Below are 20,987 nucleotides of genomic sequence, written 5' to 3'. Positions count from 1 at the left end.
CCTTCTGTGCTGCCCCCAAGCTTGGGATGGGGGAATGGGAAATGAAGAGTAAAAGTAAAAAAAGCTAGAGGGATGAGATAAAATTTGTATTATAACTGAAGGGAAAGCTGGAAGGAGAGAGAAAGTAAAACAAAGTAAGAAATGCTAAGGCAATTGCTCACCACCTATTGGTAGACTGAGGCCCAACCAGTGCCCGAGCAAAAGATGGCTAATCCCCTTAAACCCTCTCTTACCTGTTTTTATTGCCAGGCATGACTCTGCTGGTTTGGGCTGGGTTAGCATTAATTTTCTTCATGGCAGCTTGCATAGGGCTACATTGTGGATTTGTGCTGGAAACAGTATTGATAATGCGGAGTTGTTTTCATTACTGCTGTTTTTGTAACTGCTGAGCAGGGTTTATACAGAGTCAAGGCTTTTTCTTCTTTTTCCACCCCACCAGCGAGAAGGCTGGGGGTGCGCAAGAAGTTGGGAGGGGTTACATCCAGGACAGATGACCTCAGGTGACAAAAGGGATATCCCAGACCATGCAGCAGCATGCTCAGCACATAGAGCTGGGGGAAGAGGGAATTGGAGGATGTTTTGAAAAATGCGTTTGTCAAGTCACTGTTAGGCATGATGGAGTCCTGCTTTCCTGGGAGTGGCTGAACACCTGCCTGCCCTGGGAAGTGATGAATGAATTCCTTGTTTTGCTTGGCTTACATGTGCAGTTTTTGCTTCATTAAACTATTTTTATCTCAACCCATGAGTTTTCTTGATTTTATTTTTCTGATTCTCTTCCTTATCACACCCCAGGGGAAGATGAGTGAGTAGCTCGGGCTAAACCTCATGATGACATTTTCCGAGGTGACATATCTCTTTGGCTGCTTGGGATCATCTGCCTGGTTGTATCCCTCCCCAACTTCTTGCACACCCTGCTGGTCTATTCAGTGCTGAGAGGGCAGAGTGAGAAACAGGAGGCTTCAGTGCAATAGTTAAAATATCAGTGTGTAGTCAGTATTGTTTTGGTCACACATCTAAAATAAAACACTGTAACCGCTGCTGTGAAGAAATTTAACTCCATCCCAACCAGAGCCAGTGCACTGTCTGATCGCACCAATCATCCACTTGCACAGACAATATTTTTGAAGATTCTTCTCTCTAAAGAGATGGATAAATTTAAATTTTAGGGCACTTTCATTATTCAGAAATACCCCTGTCAGAAATGAGTGTTTTAAGTTGCTCAAAGAACCACTGGCATGGGTATCAGCAAAAGGAGATTTAATATTAAAGTGAATAATAGTAAGTTTGTTGGCAAAGTTTGCTTTCCCACTTACATGGATACACAAGAGAAAAATTGAACTAAAACCTGAAATCAATCAATCTAAAACCAAAGTCAACCTAAAATGATCTACATGGAGGTTGGAATGGGAAAACGGTAAGGCTGAAAAGGAGTAAGGGAGACCTTCCCATTAAGTCAGAAGGTTCAGAATGGAGCCAGTTGCCAAACTTAGCTCTGGACTTGACTGCATGTAGGCTTAAAGGTTTTGACAGTGCTTTAACTTAACCATACTAATTAATAGCCTGATTTAAACAATTTAACAGAAGATTCTTACAGAATTTACAGTAGCACAATGGTAACTCACAGATCTAATTTTCTTACTAATCTAGGTACTTAAGAATCTTACAAAACATTCATAATACAGTTGCTATAGCACGCATGCACACTTGTGCGTAAACAGACCTAAAGAGTATGTACAAGTTGTATACCTTTGAAAAACTCACCTGGAGCTCATGTCAAATGCCTTTGGATCTTCTCAGCAGATGGAGCTTGGTCCCTGAGGAGTTGGGGTATCAGCCCAGGCTCTCAGCTTTTGGCAGCAATCCTCCAAGTAAACTTGAGTTCTCTGGCTCACAGTGGTGTCTCAGAGGGAGATGCTGTCCCAGCCCCCTGTGGTCCAGGAGAGCTCAGTGGGTCTCATTTGGAACCATTGTTTATAGGTCACAAGAGAGTGGGCTTTAGTCATAGTAATTTTTCATCCTGACCACAATTCAGGTCAGTAATTTTCTTTGAAAATTCAGTAACAAAAATGTTCCATTTGAGTTGTTAGGCAGTCAGGAAAAACAAGTTTCAAGGGCTGTTCATTAGAAAGAGGACCTTGTCGGAAAGTGTGAGTTCCTGGGAGTGGAGAGTATTTCTGATGAAACTCAAGAGGAGCTGAGCCCAGCTTCTGTTCATCAAGGCTGGGGCCTAACAAACATCACATTGTGGCCTGAGGAGGGTGTGGAAGTCGTGTGTGGAAGTACCACCACAACCTGACTAGTTTTTTCATTTTGTATGTCATTCAGCTTGCAGGGGTGTTAGGATGAATGGTCTTTCTTTCATAATTATTGAAGGCCCACTTAGATAAGGTGCTGATCTCACATCTGCATCTTTTTATTCCTTTTCAGTTTTTTATGAAGGCAACTCAGCTGGAACAAATGAAAGAAGATTATTCATTTATTGGGAAAACTAAAAAAAATACCCGTGCTCAGATAGAACAAGGGGAAGAGGTACGTGAAAGTTAAAGTAATTATTGGGACAGATCTGAGCAGTGAAAGAAGTACAGGAGTTAAAGTGCATAGATTTGGTTTTGTTAGGTCTCAGTGACATTAAATTTCAAAAAACCCAAATCTTTCCAATATTTCTTATTATTTCACAGTTTTTTGTAGTCATTGAACCCCTGTTTTCTTTTTTAAGCGTCTTGAAGAACTTAAGCAGCTTTATTTGGAAAAGAAGGAAATTTTCAAAAGCATTGCGTTTGTGAATGACATGCAAAATCGTCTCAAAGATTTGAAACATCAAATGGCGTGGGCAGTGGTAAATGTCTTGCTAAAATATGTTCATGTTAAATGGGCTTCATTCCCAGTCTGCTGTGGATATGCTAATATAGGATTCTCTTTAGGTGAGTGAGACAGAAAAAGAAGTAGAGGTGCTCAAAGAGGGCCTCAGAGCTGAAGAAGGAAATACAGAGCTCCTTCAGAAGGTAGAAGAATGCCAGGTAGGTGTATGGTCTAAACCAGATATCACTCTAGTTGTAGTCACCCCCCTCCCAAGTAAGAGATCTGTTGTGAAGGTTTTCTTGGCTATCAGTGCCTTTGGAACAGATCAATGATTTCAGGAGACCTCTGGATGTTTTGGGATGGTTCTTAAGACTTGTAGGTAGCAAGAAAGAATAATTTTGTCATACATTCTGATTCACATATTAAACACATTTTGTGCAGAGAAATGGGCATCAGTATTTTGAATCTAGAATCGTGGAATAGTTTGAGTGGGAAGAGACCTTAAAGATCATCCAGTCCCTTCCCCCTGCTATGGACAGGGACAACTTCCACTGGATCAGGCTGCTCAAAGTGGTACTGAACACTTCCAGGGATGGGGCATCCACAGCTTCTCTGGGCAGCCTGTGCCATTGCCTCACCACCACCACAGTAAAGAATTCATTCCATGTATCTAATCTAAATTTCCTATCTTTCAGTTTAAACCCATTATTCCTTAATACAGATAATGAAGAGTCCCTCTCCAGTTTCCTTGTAGACCCGCCCCCCTCAGATGCCAAAAGGCTGCTATGAGGTCTTCATGCAACCTCCACTTCTCCAGGCTAAGCAGCCCCAAAACTTTTCAGTCTGTTAAAACTCCAAACTTTCTTTGTTAGCACTTATTTTCCTTTTTTTAAAAAAACTTTCTTTTAAAAAGTATTGTTTCACAATTGAGGCATTTTTGGTTTATGGTCAACATGTCTATGTAGTGATGAAGGAACATTGTCTAGACACTGATTTCATTTCTTTTGGTATTGTGGTTCTTGACCTTATTGTATTAAGAGTCCTGTGTTTGAGTAAACCTTGAGATAAAATAAAAGGTTGCTGTCTGCATCACAGATTTGGTAGTCTGTTGATTTCCAAAGAATGAACATTTATGAGTTTTCATCTTGGCATATCCATAGTGGCAATGACTTGCTTTATTTTTTTAAACTCAACAAAACTCAAACAATTGAGATGTGTCGGATGGATCCTTTTGAGAGGTATTTGTCTTGTAACATAAAGAGGTTTTGAAGAAAATTTTGTTCCATTACTACTTGTTTTGTTGCTTTTTCACCAAAGGTAAAAGTGAATGAAGCAGAAAAAAAGTACAAAGCAATACAAGACAAATTGATAACAGTAAGTGAAGAAGCACAAGCCCTTCATCCTCAGTGTATTTCTTTGAAGGCTGAAGTTCAGGCAAAAAGAAAAGCAGTCAATGAAACGGAGGTAGGCAAAAAAACCCCTTTTCAAAGTTCATACCAATTTAAAGCTTTAAACTTGTCCATGCTGTACCCATCTGTTATACTACACCTGTGTCTTGGCTTCTTGAGTCCATAATGGAGTTCAGAACTGGTGCAATTTCCTGCCTGACTGGCCAGTAGTGCCTGTTTGGGGGCTGTGGTGTTTATGTCTTTGCATAGTTACTGAACAGTGTTAAACTTAGGTCAAAATAAATAAATAGATGTAATTTTTGAAAATCAAGTTATGTTTGTCTGGTTTGGTGCAGTTCAGTATTTACTCAAAACTGTAGTTCTTTCTGAAATTATTTCTTCTATTTCTTAAACTACTGTGTCCTATTTCCTTGATAGATAGTTTATAATCGTTCCAAAACGGAGTTAAAACGTCTGGAAAAAGACAGTGAGCAGCTACGTAAACGAATTGAAGAACTGAAAAGCTGGTAAATACAGATACAGTGGTTATGGTGTATGTTTATAAAGATACAGATGGAAAAGAAGTGAGCTTTTCTGATTAGTGAGATAATCTGCAGTAATAGAAAATGTTTATTTAGACTTTATCAGGGTCCTGAATATTTCTGATCCTGCTTCTTTACATACCAAGATTTTCACTAGGAAGTCAAAAGAAGAGGCAGTTGGGTAGCAAAAATGGCTTCTTTTTTTGTTTGTTTGTTTGCTTGTTTGCTCATTAGGGTTTTTGTTTGTTTTGGGGTTGTTCTGGTTTGGTTTGGTTTAATTTTATTGATAATAGATATTCTCTAGCTTCCATGAAAGTGCAAAACAAATATGTCTTAAACTAAATGCAATAGGAATGTAACTGGGGGGAGTTACATGTAATTAGAAATTTTAAAAAAATTAAAACTGACATTATTGCTATGTAGATCTTGCAAGTTAACAGAATCTTAAATGTAACTGATGAGTAAATCTTCTGTATGCTACAAGTAATAAAATCCATTTCACTTGTAAATTATCAGTATGGTTTTAAAATGTGGATGTATATTCTTTTCTAGTGCTAATCAGGTTTCAGAGCCTGAGAAATTGGAAAGACAGAGCAGAATTGCATACCTAAGGGAGCAGTTAAAGGCATTTCATGATGAAGAAATAATGATTGGTCAGCAGATTGATCAGTTTGAGCAGGCTATATCTAGGTGTAGGGAAGAACATTCTAAACTCAGGTAAGTTAAGCTTTTTGAATTTAGTTGTTCACCTCTTTCAAGTTAGACAGAATCCCTTCTATTGTATATCCCTTCTACCTGTGATCCCTGAGGTGTTAGGCTCCAGTTTCTTTTTCACATTATAAGAGAATAGAGCACTTAGGAGTAATTACTGCTTCTATAGTTAAGGAAGATTCACAGAGACTTTGAGGCAAAGTGGTTCAAACACTAATTTAGCCCATACCCAAGATAGAAAACACAAAGCACTCTGGCTTTGATTTGGAAACCTGAACCATGATGACTGGAGGGGGTTATGGAAGTGTCAATTATTGTCTTAAAGGATTTGACAATTGTTCCTTATTGAACTTGGTGTATTAGTTTAAATTCCTCTTATCAATTATTTTAACCAATGCTTACTCTGTGTTTTGTTGAAGATCTTTTAAGACAGTGAAATTGAAGCATATAGTTAGAAATAAAATAATTTTATTATAATTTGTTAGACATAAAGTCTTGTAGAACTGTTGCAAAGCAGTAATTTTCTCTTGGGTTTTTTTCTCATGTTTCTTGAAACTATAAAAATATTATTGCATGTGTGTACCTAGCTTTACACTGAACTACTCACATCTTGATTCACAATACTATTAGTAATTGAAAAACAAGACCTTGTAATTATATTAGTGCACTTTAGCGTCTACAGCAACTGAAAAAAAAATCTGTTATCCTAGGAGAGAAAGCAGTGAAGTGCAACAAGCACTGGATGCCCAGCAGAAACAGCTGAGAGTCCTGAAAGATAGTAAAACAAACACTTTGAAAAGATTTGGACCGCATGTACCAGCGTTTCTTGAAGCACTTGAAGTAGCCCATAAACAAGGACACTTTAGAAAGAAACCTATTGGACCTCTAGGTAAGAATAATTGCTGAAACATATTTTTTCATGGGATATTTTTGTATGGCTGTTAGTGTAAGTGGTAGTCTTCTAGAAAACTTTGTTCTTTAAGGAGCTTCAGATATATCTTCTGTACTTCCTGGACTAAAGGTTTTATCCTGATAGGTTATCTTTGGCTTCTGTCATGCACTCACTAACATCTGCTGGCTTTCCTCATTTTCCAGCTCCTTTTGTTTAGGTATTTCACTATGGTAAACTTTCAGGACATCCCTCCAACACCCCCACACCCTCAAAGCGTCAGAGAACTGTGCTTTGACTGCTGTTCCTCAGTAGATAGCACTGTCCAGATCTAGGACAGGTTTTGTTCAGAATGTCCGGTGGCTGATGTGTGGGTTTGTCAAACTTGAGATGTTTTGCATGGAACAAGTCAGAAAGACCCAACTGAGATTTTTTTGGGGAAGCTGGCTTTTATTTGTCTTCTGTCCAGTTCTGACAATACCTTGTGAATGGAAGGAAAGGTTTCAGCATATTCTGGATGTAAAGTACATGGCGTTTACTGCAGGGTAAGAATACGCAAACGTGTGCTGCTGAAGACAGGTGATCTAATGCAAAGTTTCATGCTTGTTTAATTTGCAGTATAGTTGTTCTGCTGCCTTCACTCTTAAAGCATTAAATTGTTGATAAGCTGTCTTTGCCTTAATACATTTCTGCTAAGCTGCCATAAAATTGGTACCCTAATGGAAGAAAATACAGGCCTCCAACTATGTGTAGGTGTCTCTAGGAAGAGAAATTAATTATGTGTTTGTGTTCTCAGGTCTGTTGTAGAGTCTTTTAACTTTTAGTCAACCTCTTAATTTTTTTTCTGCCTGTAAGGAAGGTTTATTTTAGACTCTTAAAAAACCTGCAATGCAACAAAACAGGACCTTGAGTGGTAAAAATGCTCTACTGAATGTTTTGTCATGGAACACAGAACCTAAAGCCTTGCTTCTTATGTTTATTTAGGTGCTTTGATTCATCCAAAAGATCCTGAACTGATCTTGGCTATCGAATCCTGTTTAAAAAGCCTACTTCAGGCATTTTGCTGTGATAATTATAGTGATGAAAGAGCTCTCCAGTCTCTGATGTCAAAATATTATACACATGGACATAGACCTCAAATAATTGTAAATAAATTTCAGAATAAAATTTATGATACTAGTCAGAGGTAAGTGTGTTTTGAATTTTATTTCTTAGCTTTGATGGTTGAAAAGAACTATTTGTAAATGTTTTTTGAAGAGTCTCATGTGAGTTTTATGAATGGTGGGTTTTTTTTCCCTTTTCTTCAGAGCTGTTCATCATCCAGAATTCCCGTCAGTTCTGACAGCATTGGAAATAGATAATCCAGTGGTTGCCAACTGTTTGATCGATATGAGGGGTATAGAAACAGTGCTGCTGATTAAAGTAAGGCTTTATGCTTCCTGATGATCTGTAAAGAAATGTGTGGAGCATTTATGACACCTTCACTGCTAGTGTCTGTAATGGATAAAAGAGGTAGAGGAAGTTTTGCTGTCTTCTCTGCCCCATGTGTTTCGGGACCTTTCCTGTTTGTTTCTGGGTTGTTTGCCACTACCTTTCTGGGCCTCTGAGTGGTGTAGTCTCCCAGCCTAAATAATCCATGTGTGTGTAATCAGCCTCCTAACTGCTGGCTCTGTCTCATGTCTCTCTGTTAATTGGTGGGTTCAGGATGTGCCAGTTTTGGGTAGTCCGGGAGTTACCAAAATTTGCAACCCACCCCTACCAGTTGTACCTAGAAGCTGGTAGATAAATTTCTCACACTATCTGATTACTGATCTTAACTGATTTTTGATTTTCTGTTAGTACTGAAGATACCAGCTCCTGCAGATAAGATTACAGGTAAAATGTTCCAAGATAAAAATAAGGTGTATACTTTTTTATTTAGAGAAGGCAGGGTATTCTCTAAGTAAGCAGAACTAATGATCCTTGCTTTTTGTGAATTTTATTTTTCTCCAAAATCTCTTGTCCCAGTTTATCCTCTGAAATTCTTACTGTAAAGAGGCAGTTCATGCTCTGTCTAAAGCAGAGCTGACTGTTTATCAAGCATGGCTGTCGCTGAGTGGATTACATAACAGCTGTACTTTGTAGACTTTTCTCATGGCAGAAATGTTTGGATTGTTCTTCCCCCTCTGCTTGAATTAATGCTTTATTTTCATAAAACTCTTACCTTTGAGCTACCTGAACAATTTCAACTGAATCTGAAAGAAGTTATCGATGGAAAAATTTATGCATTGGAATGGATAATATGGTTACCTTGGAAAAAGGTGCTCGTGACCACTTAGTCTGCACTGTCAGTGTTGGGGTTTTTTATCAACATGTTTCCCTGAACTTTAATTCAGTATTGTTTGATGTCCATCATACCTTGCTTTGGAAGCTTGTTTCCTCTATGTTTACTCTACTTTTGAACGTTGAATATATCTGTGCATAGTGACCTTCTAGTTAGTGATTTTTTTTCTCCTTAAGGCAAATTATAAGGGACTGATTAGACTACAGAATTCACAAATAAATGACCAATTAAACTTCGTAGGTTCTTGAGAAAATAAATGTCTTACCCAACTAGGAAAAGTAGATTCTTGACATTACAGAAAATTTTCACATTCTTTCACTAGTATATTTCTTTTCATTAAGAATTGAAATTATTTCTGCGTGAAAACATCTAGACAACTTTTAAATTCTTATCTTTGATTATGGTTGCTTTTCTGCTGGTATTACAAGGCCATTTTGTTTTTCAGAATAGCCATAAGGCTCGTGAGGTAATGCAATGTAATCGACCCCCAAAAAACTGTAGAGAAGCTTTCACTGCTGAAGGTGATCAAGTATTTGAACGACGATATTACTCTTCCAATTTTACCAGACCCAAGTTCCTAAGTCATGATGTTGAAGCAGAAATCAGGTTAGCATCTTGTAACATGTTTGTAGAAAGTGCACTTGTTGGCATGAATAGTGGAATTGCATATTTGTCTATTTGCATGTATGCTACTCTCTAGTCTCTCCATTTTCTTTCTAGGATTTACACTTTTTGAGAATTCTAGAAAAATATCTTCATTTCAGTACCTTTCTGTGATAGGGACAAACTTGCATGGTATCTAGTTATTTTTCAGCTGGTGGCATGTAGGTCTTACCTATGAAGCAGGGATTTTCTGTGCTCAGTACTCCAGGAAATCTAGCTACCTTCATTTTTATGCTTGGTCAAAAAGAGTATGGAGTCAAAGCTGTCTCTTTAAAAATTTAATACTTGAACAGTGGTGTCATAGCTTACTGCAAGGGAGGGCTGACTATTCAAACCAAAGTTGTTAGCACACGTCCTCCTACTGGTTTCAAATTTTGCATCTGTGTTTCTTCAGACTTTTGACTTCCTTCATAGCAGTTATCCCTGAGAATTCCCTTGCCTTTTATAGTTTTAGATTTTTTTTCTCTCGCTTTCAAAATGGTAGTTGACAAAGCAAAATGTACTTCAAAGATTACAAACTTGAACTGTCACTAAGGAAATTCATGACAATAGAATACTTTCATTTTGAGACTCAGATTATATTAGAGACATATTAGATAATTTTTGTATTAATAACTGATAGTACAAACTGAACTGTTAAAATTTATTTCTATTAACTCAATAGTTTTAAATATGTCAGTTGACTGTAATTTGTTCATGTCAGTATATAATGAATTTCACTCAAAGACTATCTTAACTTTCAAAGTGTTACAGGCATTCCAATACCAAATTTTGCTTCATACATGTAATTTTTATTTGTGCATTTCTGTATGTGTGTGTCACAAATAATATCTTGTAGTATGTAACATCTCAATATCACTTTGTTTATAAAGTCACTTGGATAAAGAAATTGAAAACAAAAGGGCACAGCTGACAGCCTCTCAGCAACGCTTACATTCCATTGAAAATGAGATCAGGCAGAATGAAGATCATCTCTACAGTCATCGGCGACACCAAAAACAACTACAGGTAAAAATAGGTACAGTGTTAGTTTTTAGAAACTCCTCAGTCTTTCCCTATTTCACTTTGACTTCTGCAATCTGTTTGGATTGCCTGATACTTTTTAATTTTCATGCTTACTTTTGTTGTTTGCTTTCATGTTTTTTATTTTCGTAGTATGCTCTTATAATTGAAGACAGAATGATAGAGACCACATCAATCCTAGCATATGCTGTTGTTTCTATTTGATTTCTTTCCCCCTTGTGCTAATTCTTGCAAATTTCTACTACATTTTTTACTCTAGTAGTAAGCTGTTGCACTGAAAAGACACTTGCATCATATAATGCTTCTCCCTCCTTTATTTCTGTTGAGCCTTGCCTCTTCATTCCCAGAATCTTGTTTATCTTCTTTATCTTCTTGCTTTTTTGGTATATTCTTAACCCATCTTGATATGCTGAATATTTCTATTTTGAGTTCTTTTAATTTAAATTTCTTTATAAACCATTTTATAGCTGTTAGTCTCTTTTCTGTGGTCTCTGGTGCTTCTAGGTAGGATCTATATTTGTGGTGGCCAATGGTGTTCCAGGTAGGCAGTGTAAGCTAATACATACTATATCAGGTTATATTCTGTAAATTATAAGTAAGAAGCAGCAAAAAAACTTGGCATGTAGTGTGAAATGCTGAAGATAAATACTTGGAGAAAAAAAAAAAATTATTTTATTCAATTGTCATGTTGAATGGAAATATAATGAATTAAAGTGCACAACTTTTGGAACTAGTTATATCTCGTGAAAATTAATTCCACAGGTGGGTGTGAAGAGTTGTGTCTCTTGTTAGTCACTAACAAAACTAAAAAATACAAGTATCTTCTTTCCTGTGATGACTTTAAGCTTCTTTAGTTTAAATGTTCTTTTGTTAAGCTTCAGACAGAACATGCATTTTATTTTTTTTTTTCTTCTCAGGTGAAAGTAAGAACAGCAAATGCAGAGATAGCAGATCTTGAAAACGTGGAAGAAAGCCAGTCAGCAGACATCCATATATTAGTAAGAACAGATTATCCAATTATGTCTAATCAGCATATGAATAATGTCTTTTAATCTTGGCACTGTTTTGAAATAAGCAAAGCTGGATAGTGAAGGATGTAACACTTGCCATAATTCTAAACATTTCTGTAAATTGAGTGATTTTATTTATTTTTGATGATTTAATTTTTTTCCCCAGGTTTTGCAATATTTGTCTTTTTGAATCAGAAAGTGTTTATGATGATAATTCATTAGGAATGATGTTATTTCCTAGGAGACAACAACAATCCACTTACTCTTCCTGCATTGCTTTGTATATTGGATATATATTGGCCACAGATCCAGAGGGAAGTTATCTTGTTCTTTTCAGTCTTTTCATCACAACTCCCAGATAAAATCCTCTTAATTTTCAGTCACATAAATACGAAGTTCCACTTCTATTTTGCAGTTTGATTTAGTGGTCTCTCCTACAAGATCTGTCAGTCACTGACTTTAGTGACAGTTATTGAACTGCTGCTATTTTTACTAGTATAGAGTACTTCATGTAATACTGTACCCTAATACTGATGGTAACAAATCTGGTACAGTAGTTACAAATGTGTCTCCTTTTATTATTCTTAACTTTAATGCCTTTTGACAGCAAGATGAAGCTGAAGAAAATAAGGGTAGGATAGAATCTGTAAAACAAGACATGCAGCTACAAAGCAGAAAAATGGAAGAACTCAAAAACAATCTCCAAGCAGCTGAAAAAAAATTAGAAGAAGTAAAAGAAAAAATGCATCAAGTAGAAGAAATTGCTGGCCCAATTAAGGTAAAAATAATTTTATATTGTATTTTTTATTAATTCCATTTTAGTGTCAAGGTGGATGAGGTTAAGAAGAGGTGAGGGAGGAGAAAAGAACTTGCTGTTGCTTGATATACTTAAGGTCTACCTAGAAAATGGAAATGGAGCATTCCATCTAGAACATGTTGGAAAATAAGCTTGGCAATATTTTGAAGGTGATGTTGATTCTTACATGTAGTGTTTTTTGTTTAATGAGAGTTCGTTTACAGTTATCTTTAGTCATGGAGTGAAAAGGCAGGAAAAACAGTTTCCTTGACTTTCCTTCCTTGTTTTTGCTTGTTTGTTTCTAAGAAACCCTGGCTCAGAATGTTCCTAACTGTTCATTTCTCAAAATAGCATTTGAAGTTCTATATGAAGTTGTTATTTTATGAAGTTGCATAATCACAGAAGGTACCAGTATGTAGTTTTAATTATTCAAGAATATAGAAGCCACCTGGAAATGGTAGAGAAGTAGCAAGGCTTAAGATAAATAGCAGAACAGTGACATGAAAACTTTTATATTGGCAAATGGAACGCAGTCTCATTTTGGCAAGAAGAACTTATAGTTTGAAAATAGAAAACAGAAATAAGAGTTCAGGACATTTATGGTACTGTAAACTTTTAGAAGGATGAACTGAAGAAAACCTAAAAGATCACTATGGGGATCTCTTACGTGTTTCGCTTACACTGTAAATTGCTGTGTAGTCAGCCCAAATTAAAAGAGAAGACAAAAAGAGTAAGGAAACAGGGCAGCAAATCAACAGATAAATATGTTCCAATGTATCTAATATGGAAATTCTAGAGATATGATCTATTTTAAAAGAACCACTCTGTATGGAAAGAAAAGAGATTTATTCAGAATATGAAAACATTATTGCTTGTTATTTAGAGTAATGAACACAATCAAGGGAAGCACTGAAATTCCTGAAAAGGTTTTAAATCAGATGTGTTGTTTAGTGTTCTACAATTGTTTAATGAACTGTTGGACATATAGCAAGTTGTAGTTTTAAGGTAGGATTGGAAAAAAGAGTATCTGTTACTGTTGGTGATGGTTTTCTTGTTTGTTGTTCTGGGGGTTTTGAGTTGTATCTTGTTTTTATTCTGTTGGTTCGGTGTTTTTTATTTTTCTTTGTTAAGCCATCTAGTTGACAGGGATGAGGAAGAAAATTATGTCCTTATTTACATCATTCTTTATGCCTCTTTGCTTCTCTGGAAAGATATATCACTTCAACAGTATCAATACTTATATAGAAATAAGTATTCTATAATAATATAGAAGGGTCTGGAGCACAGTTTCTGTGAGGAGCAGCAGAGGGAGCTGGGGCTGTTTAGCCTGGAGAAAAGGAGGCTCAAGGGGGACCTTACCAGTCCCTACAACCACATAAAAGGAGGTTGTACTGAGGTGGGGCTCAGTCTCTTCTCCTAGGTAACAAGTGACAGGAGGAGAGGAAATGGCTTCAAATTGCACCAAGGGAGGTTTAGTTTAGATATGGTGAGAAAAAAATTTATGGAAAGGGTTGTAAACCATTGGAACAAACTTCCCAGGCAAGTGGTGGAATCACTATCCCTGGAAGCATTCAAAAAATGTATGGCTGTTGTACTGGAGGATGTGGTTTAGTGGTGTATACGGTGGTGGGTTTGGGTTGATGTTTGTACTTAATGTTCTTAAAGATTTATTCAAACCTTAACTATGCTATGATTCTATGATTTTATATGACAGGTGTAGCAGCATACTGAATTTTCACACAGAAATGCAGTTCTGGGTGATGTCACACAGGCATCAGAAGTTCCAGATAGAATGTAGTGGAAAAAATAAATGCAGTTTTTGAGCTTTGGGAGAAAGCATAGCTTTTTTAAAGATGAAAACACCTCAAGATATAATTCCTAAAATCGTTGCATGTATTTATTTCTTGTCAGAATTAAGCATAGACTTTCTCATAAGCTGTTGTTAAAGCTCCCAGGCTCTAGAATTAGTGTTAATGAAAGAAAAATAAGTTAGAACAACCTGTGAGAAGTCAGTAAACACTAGAGAGATTCTCAGGAATCTACCCCAAACAGCTCACGTTGTGATTTGCACCAAACAGGCTGAATTAAACCAGGCTGAGTCAGAAGTGGAAAACAGCAAACGTCATTTACAGCACTATGAAGACAAACAGAGAGAACATGAGGCTTGCATAAATAAGCACAAAGATTTACTAGTTTCCAAAGGAAAGGAATTAGAGGTACGTGTGGTGGGTGGGTTCTTAATGGCTGTTGAAGTCAGATGGTCGTGATTCTTCTAATATTTAATATAAATAATTCCACTTGTATAACATACAGACCATATTCATATACTCAGCTACACTGAGTATTCTCAGCTATGTCCTACACTGAGTGTGTAAAGCTAGTAAAATAATTTTATATAAGTGAATTGAGTCCTCTTTTTTTCTGACAGGACACCATTTCTGTCTTGACAGATAAATTAGGGTGTATCCATCCAGAGCCATTTCTTCCATCTTTTGCAATGAGAAGATTAAAATTACTTAAAATTTGTGGCTTAAGTTAAATTTAATAATATTGTTTTGGTTTCTTGGATGACAAGATTTTCCTTGTACAGGCCTGATATCTGGTCTTTTCAAGACTTACCTAATCAAGCTTTATTAACTAACTCTGAAATCACATCCCCAAGGACTTTTGGAAGACTGCCTATTTAAATATGGTGATTTTGGTTCCTTATTTATCTGCATTAGCTAAATAACTGTGATTATATTAAAAATCTTGGATACAGTTCTTGGCACTGAAATGTTGTCAATAAAATTGTTAACTGAGTTAGCTGTAATGAAAACAGAAAGAACACAAAAATATTGTTCTTGCTTGGAGTTTGTGATTTTCTGTAGCATAAAATACTTGCTGTGAGGACTAAAAGGATTTTTGAAAAAATGTGACAATTATTTGCGTTTCAAACATTCCTTTAGGAAAAAATGGCAAAAGCAAAGCAAATCTTCTCAGAGCGCATCAAGGTCAGCAGAACTGTTAAAAGTCTTGATGCAGAAATGAATCGCTTGAGAGAGAAGATAAATTTAGAAAGCAGTCACCGTGGAAACAGAGAAGAAATAATCCAGTAAGTCATCTTTACTGTCTAAAACAGTTCAGGTAGGATGGAAAAGAGAGGGGAAAGAAGAGTTTTCTTACTGACTCACTATGTGTTTATGTGTGTTTTTAGTACTTGAGCTGTGTATGAAGGTGTAGAAATCTGTTGTACTGATTCTCCCAGTACTGAACAGATTTAAGAGTCCTGAAACACCTTCCAGTGATTTTAAGCAGCATCTGTGCTCTATATGTATATTATCAATAATCAAATGCCCTCTTAGTGTTTTGAAGCATCCCAGTTATGACTACACAAATTTAACTCACCATTATTTTATGATGTATTGAGTATTAAGTGTAATTAGAGACTAAGTAAGTAATGCACAAGCTGGGCAGCTCCTTGAGGTTTGACTTCAGTGTATTTCAAGGAAGCACTTCCCTCAGATACTCTTGGGAAACCAGTCATTCATTCTACTTGGTGAAGGAGTTTATTTTCAAAAGAATTAAAAATAGAATTAAGATTTAATTTTTGTCCACATTTCATTTGTGAACAGTGTCTTTCTTGACTTATCAAATGCTTTTATCTTTCACATAAATCCTCACAAGGAACCTTTCATTTGAATATTTTGATTATCAAAATGATTTTCAGCATTTACCACAAAAGCTCAGTTTTAATGTAATGCGTATTATTCCTAACCTTTCTGTTAATTAAAACAGGCAATTTCATTATGCAAAGGAAAGATACGAGGATGCAAGCAATAAAGTAAAGAATTTAAGGAGATTTATTGCAGTGCTGGACGAAGTAATGACAGAGAGGCTCAAAGTGTATCGGCAGTTCCTAAGGTGAGTTTCAGGCAGTGTTCACAACCATCTTTTTAACCTAAGCTCGCTCCCAGTTTCAGTTTTATCATGCCTGAGAGTTCAGAGGCAGCCTGGACTGACAGCTGGAAAAGCAGTGAGATAGTGGAGCCTGTATTTTGCTTCATCCCAAAGACCTCAGCTGTGCTGACTGCATCCAAGGCAGTTCTGTTTGAGTGCTGGTTTTGCTCAGTAAAATGTTAGCAACATACCAGGACTTGAAATAATCTGGGCTGTCACTCTTTTTTATTGTTTATAATCAGTGGTGCTGAGCTCCTATCATTTCATTGTGGGCCAAACACTTCTTTGCTCTGTGCTGAAAAATTTTTAAGATCTTGATTCAGATTCTGTAATTTGTCAGCTTCTTCTCCATTACTGTGTACACCCCTTTTTTCTTGCTTCAGTTCCTTAAAATCCTAAACCTGTCCATGAAGATTTTGTTGTTGCCTTCATTCAAAAGGATTCTCTCCACTACATCTAATTTCACCCACTTGAGAGTGCAGTTGATTTTGGGAGAATGTTGTTATTGGAGGAGGGGTACATGCTTAATGATGTCGATGAAAATCTGTTGTTACTTTTTCATGTATTTAAAAACTTGTTCCCCTAATGTTTGTCTGCTTGATTTAAGGAGCCTTTCTATGCAATGCAAACTCCACTTTGAGCACTTATTACGTGTTCGAGGTTGCTCTGGACATATCATTTTTGATCACAAGAATGAGACACTTTCCATAACAGTAAGTTATTTTATATTACTTCAATTACCATAATACATAATGAATTATTATTTGTTTTAGTCTCAGGTGCTAGAAATGCATTGCAAATGATAGAATAAATTGTATTTCTCTCTCCAATTTGTGATACACTAAGTTGTAGCGTTATAAATATTCTGAACAAGAAGTCAATTTAATCAAATAAAAGAGTTAGTTATGATTGCAACTAGAAAATTGTGAAGTGTAAGTTATAGAAATGTTAGGAGTGTTGTGCTTGGAATATGCAGCCATAGGAACCTCACTAAGAAGTTGCTGGACTTCTGTGTTTTGGTTAAAAGATAATGGAGACTGTCATGCACACCAGTTATGCTGCTTAGGACCCCCCTACCCTTCCCATCTCAGTTTGAATATCAATTATTTCAATCAGTTGACCTCAGTAGAGATGACCAATGATTGCTTTAGGATAAGAATATTGATGAAGTTATATAAGTTACAAAACCAGTCATTGCAAAGGTTAAATTTAAGAGTGGGCATATTATGCATGGTAGTAAAGTAACTTATGTAACAATGATTCAGCAGAAAAAGTATGTGAAAATGGCTGGATTTTGTCTGTTGGGAGGAACATATTGAAGCAGTTTCCAAAAGCCTGTGAAGAAGTGAAGAAGTGTCTGCTTATTCACATCAAATTGGTGTTGGATAAGTTTCTTCCATCCCATTTGGTGCCAGTAAGATGTTGTTGAAAACAAGCAAAGACAGAAAATATTGCCATTTTAAATGGGCAGGTTGCTACTTACAAGGAATAAATGTGGAATGGTCATCTAGTCTTTCGAAATAACTCATTCCTGGTTCACTGATAGGAAGTTCACCAGTATTTGTGTGATTGTGTAATGGCTCTAGTTGTTATTTAAAAACTTAATGCAGGAAAGCTTCAATAGGTTTTTTTTTCTATGTGTCCCTTTTAACACAGATCCAAAAGAGTTTTATAATGGATTTATTTACTTTAGTTTCTGTAGGAGACTTCAGTTTTAGGGATTAAGGGGAAAAATGAGCAGTGGCAACATAAATACCTATCACAGTCCTGATTAGACAGGTGAAGCACATATATCTGAAGAACTAAACTCAGTCCATAAAATATCAAGTCATTACTTGACTTTATCAGAATATATTTTTTTAATAGCTGATGTCTCACGTATCTCACAAAAGAGATCCATATTTAGTCAAGGAATGTAAGTTGCAAAAAGAAAACAATTCCCTGAAAAAAAAAGATTCCACTTATTTGCCTGCTGCACTTTTTAAAGGCCAAAGCAATTAGTAGGGCAAGAAAATGCCCAAGGTTCATCTTACAGGATTGCCACAAGATGTCATCGTAATCAATGTAACCAAATGGCTCTTCACAGTGTTTCATGTATTCCATATAAAGAATCCCTTCCTCATTTAAAATTCTTCTGTAAATGAATTACCTGCTTTTCTGTGGTACCTGGTAACCATGGGATTTTACTGTTATGTAAACATCTATGTTGACATTTATTAAACACTGTTTAACAGCTATTAAAAAAAGATTTAAATAACAAAACTCTGGCAGAGTCATTCAATCTGTTCAGTGTGTATGACTGTGATAGAAAAAGTTGCAGAGATCCTAGAAATGTGTTAGTAAATGGTTAGGAGCCATCCCATTCCAGAATGGCAGTTGCAGTGAAATGCAGAAAATTGTTTTTAAGTGATCTCTGTCTGTTCATATATAATTTGTTTGCTGTTAAAACTATGATTCTATTAGTATGTCTTCATCTCAGATTTAAAAATTGCTCCAATATTTTTATTTCAAGGTTCAGCCTCGAGAGGAAGAAAAAACTGCTCGTAGTGATCTGAGATCCTTATCAGGAGGTGAACGTTCCTTCTCCACAGTTTGTTTCATTCTGTCTCTGTGGAACATTTCTGAATCTCCTTTCAGATGCATGGATGAATTTGATGTCTACATGGTATAGTTTAAACTTAAATTACGTCTCCCATTCTGATTTGTATAAAGTGGTGAAGTCGTTGGGTTGTTACTTGTATTTGGTTAGATTTAAAACCTCAGTAGTTAACTGTAAATTATAAAAAACCCCCTAACCAAAGTCAAAATCCCCCAAAACAAAATTTGTTAGTGATCTTGTTTGCTTTGTTTGGTAGCTTTTGAAAGCTGTTTTGTTTCTGAAGTTGGTATCCAGAAATATGAGCCTTTCTGTTAATTCACATGCTCAAACCTTTGTTCAGCACAAAAATAATAAATCAGCTGTTACTGTGTTTGTCAGAGGTTGACTCTGCATATTGCTGGGACATTCTGGGCTTGGCATGTGCTTTGGTTTCTGCCAGTTTTGAGATCAGTATGGGGTTTTTTTCAGAGCAAATGTGGCAATTGGGTTCATCATTGCTACTCATTTTGTAGAAACTCATACTTCAGCTAAGAGCATGTTTCCAATATGTTGGAAAGCAGAATAATGAACAATAAATACTAATTTTAGCTAGAACTGTTAAATCATATTTTTGTGTACAGCTTCCCTAGACAGGCCACTCACTCATTTTGAAATTTATTTTCTTTTTTAAAAGATTCATTTTGTATTTATTAATGTGGTATGAGTTTGAGAAAATATTTACTTCTGTGAGACAAAGATTTGATACTGGCTTGTTTAATTTTGCCTCAGTGTCCCTTCCTCAATCATCTATTCAATCATTTATATCAATCATTTATTTACTTGGAATCACTTAGAGGGAACAAAGATAATATGGTCTATATTAAAGAATTTCAAAAAGGAGAGCATGCATCTAAGGTAGTGAAGCAGTCATTTTTCAGCCAGCTTTCAAATCTTAGATCCTCATTTAAAAGTTAGTGGTGCACAAATTTATCCATCTTTCCAGAAAAGCGTGGATGCTCAGAACTGTAGGCCTTGCAAAGAACTTACATGTCATCTATTCCATAAATTATTCCATGCAATTTGTCTTTCCTCTGCAGTTCCAGTAAGTGCAGCCTTACTGTCCACATGTTCTGTAGTTACTCTTGGTGTAATCACAGAGTCCCACCACATGAGGACTCCGCGGTGTATTTTTGTGGGAGATCTCTGCTTTCATGAGGATCAGTGCACAGCACCAGAGCTTTCTTAGTCCCTCCTGATAACAGCTTCTATTGCACATCCTTTTCAGTATGCCTAATGCATAAGGTTGCCTCCAAAATAGCAATAATGATAATGACAGTAATAATCCTAATAAAAACAAGCTCCATCATATCATAGGTTTCATGGAGCCCTTAAATCCTTTCAGGTGATTTTTCAGGCAGGATTTTACAGGAAACATTCTGCTAAAGTGCAGTTCATCTCAGCATACCAATAAAGTAAGAACTATTGTATGTCCATCAAAGATGATAGAAGAACACTATAAGTAGATGAGTGTGTGATTTTTCTGATAGAAGATTTCCATTGTCCATATAAAGTACAATGTACAGTCTAAGAATTTCCCAGGCTATAATTTGTAGCTTTTAGATTTTTACCCTAATGTTTCTCCAGTTTTTCTTAGGTTTTATTAGTATTATTTAGCCAACCTTGACTGTATAGCAGTTAAATCTGGTAGATTTTCTAGAATCATGTTCTCTAATGTATTTATTACTGTCAGTGTCACTACCTGAGAAATCTTTTGTCTTTAGGATATGGTTAACAGAAGAATTGCCATCGATATGATTCTGGAGAGGGCTGACTTCCAGCGGCATCGACAGTTCATTTTGTTCACCCCCCTGAGCATGAGGTAACACTGCTGTGGGTTATTTCAGGATACAAGAATTGCAAGGCAGTTCTCTTGCAAGGAGTGGAACTTAAAAATATTGAGTATGAGGAGAACAAAATTCTACTGTTTGTAGCAGTAGAAAATAAACAATTAAGCAGTTCACTGCTGATGGTTCTGTGAATTTGAAAGAGTTTTTTTAATAGGGTTTTTTTTTTTACTCTTCCTTACATAATGGTAATTCAGTGGCACTTGAATCAATTTATCTGAAGTAAAACAACTTTTAGAAATGTTTTATTTTGTCAAACAGGCTCTTCTTAGCTTAGCTTTGTATTTCCCTCTCCCCTTCCAAAAATAACAAAAGACTTGAGATTTTTTTCAGTTAATACTACCCTACTTTCAAGGGATTTGTCATTGCAGTTGATTTTATTTTCTGGCTTTTAATGTTGCTGATCTAGAGACTCATAGCTT

The 20,987-nt window shown here is 36.2% G+C and overlaps 1 protein-coding gene across 3 annotated transcripts in view; it reads left to right on the top strand.

Annotated features, from left to right (window-relative positions):
• The window catches only part of SMC6 (structural maintenance of chromosomes 6), a 37,732-nt gene that overhangs the window by 15,420 nt on the left and 1,325 nt on the right, over window positions 1-20,987 (top strand). For all 3 annotated transcript variants that reach the window (XM_033055372.1, XM_033055371.2, XM_033055373.1), the window contains exons 9-27: window positions 2,428-2,529; window positions 2,717-2,836; window positions 2,922-3,017; window positions 4,117-4,263; window positions 4,626-4,714; window positions 5,282-5,446; window positions 6,151-6,329; window positions 7,314-7,515; window positions 7,637-7,751; window positions 9,098-9,258; window positions 10,188-10,323; window positions 11,256-11,336; window positions 11,956-12,126; window positions 14,223-14,360; window positions 15,093-15,238; window positions 15,922-16,047; window positions 16,691-16,796; window positions 18,596-18,748; window positions 20,443-20,540. In XM_033055372.1, the coding sequence (XP_032911263.1) occupies window positions 2,428-2,529; window positions 2,717-2,836; window positions 2,922-3,017; window positions 4,117-4,263; window positions 4,626-4,714; window positions 5,282-5,446; window positions 6,151-6,329; window positions 7,314-7,515; window positions 7,637-7,751; window positions 9,098-9,258; window positions 10,188-10,323; window positions 11,256-11,336; window positions 11,956-12,126; window positions 14,223-14,360; window positions 15,093-15,238; window positions 15,922-16,047; window positions 16,691-16,796; window positions 18,596-18,748; window positions 20,443-20,540 (2,531 nt within the window). The remainder of the gene's footprint in view (window positions 1-2,427; window positions 2,530-2,716; window positions 2,837-2,921; window positions 3,018-4,116; window positions 4,264-4,625; window positions 4,715-5,281; window positions 5,447-6,150; window positions 6,330-7,313; window positions 7,516-7,636; window positions 7,752-9,097; window positions 9,259-10,187; window positions 10,324-11,255; window positions 11,337-11,955; window positions 12,127-14,222; window positions 14,361-15,092; window positions 15,239-15,921; window positions 16,048-16,690; window positions 16,797-18,595; window positions 18,749-20,442; window positions 20,541-20,987) is intronic.

The sequence above is a fragment of the Catharus ustulatus genome, chromosome 3 (genome assembly GCF_009819885.2).
Source record: "Catharus ustulatus isolate bCatUst1 chromosome 3, bCatUst1.pri.v2, whole genome shotgun sequence".
NCBI lineage: Eukaryota > Metazoa > Chordata > Aves > Passeriformes > Turdidae > Catharus > Catharus ustulatus.
This window is presented reverse-complemented; position numbering and strand designations above follow the sequence as displayed.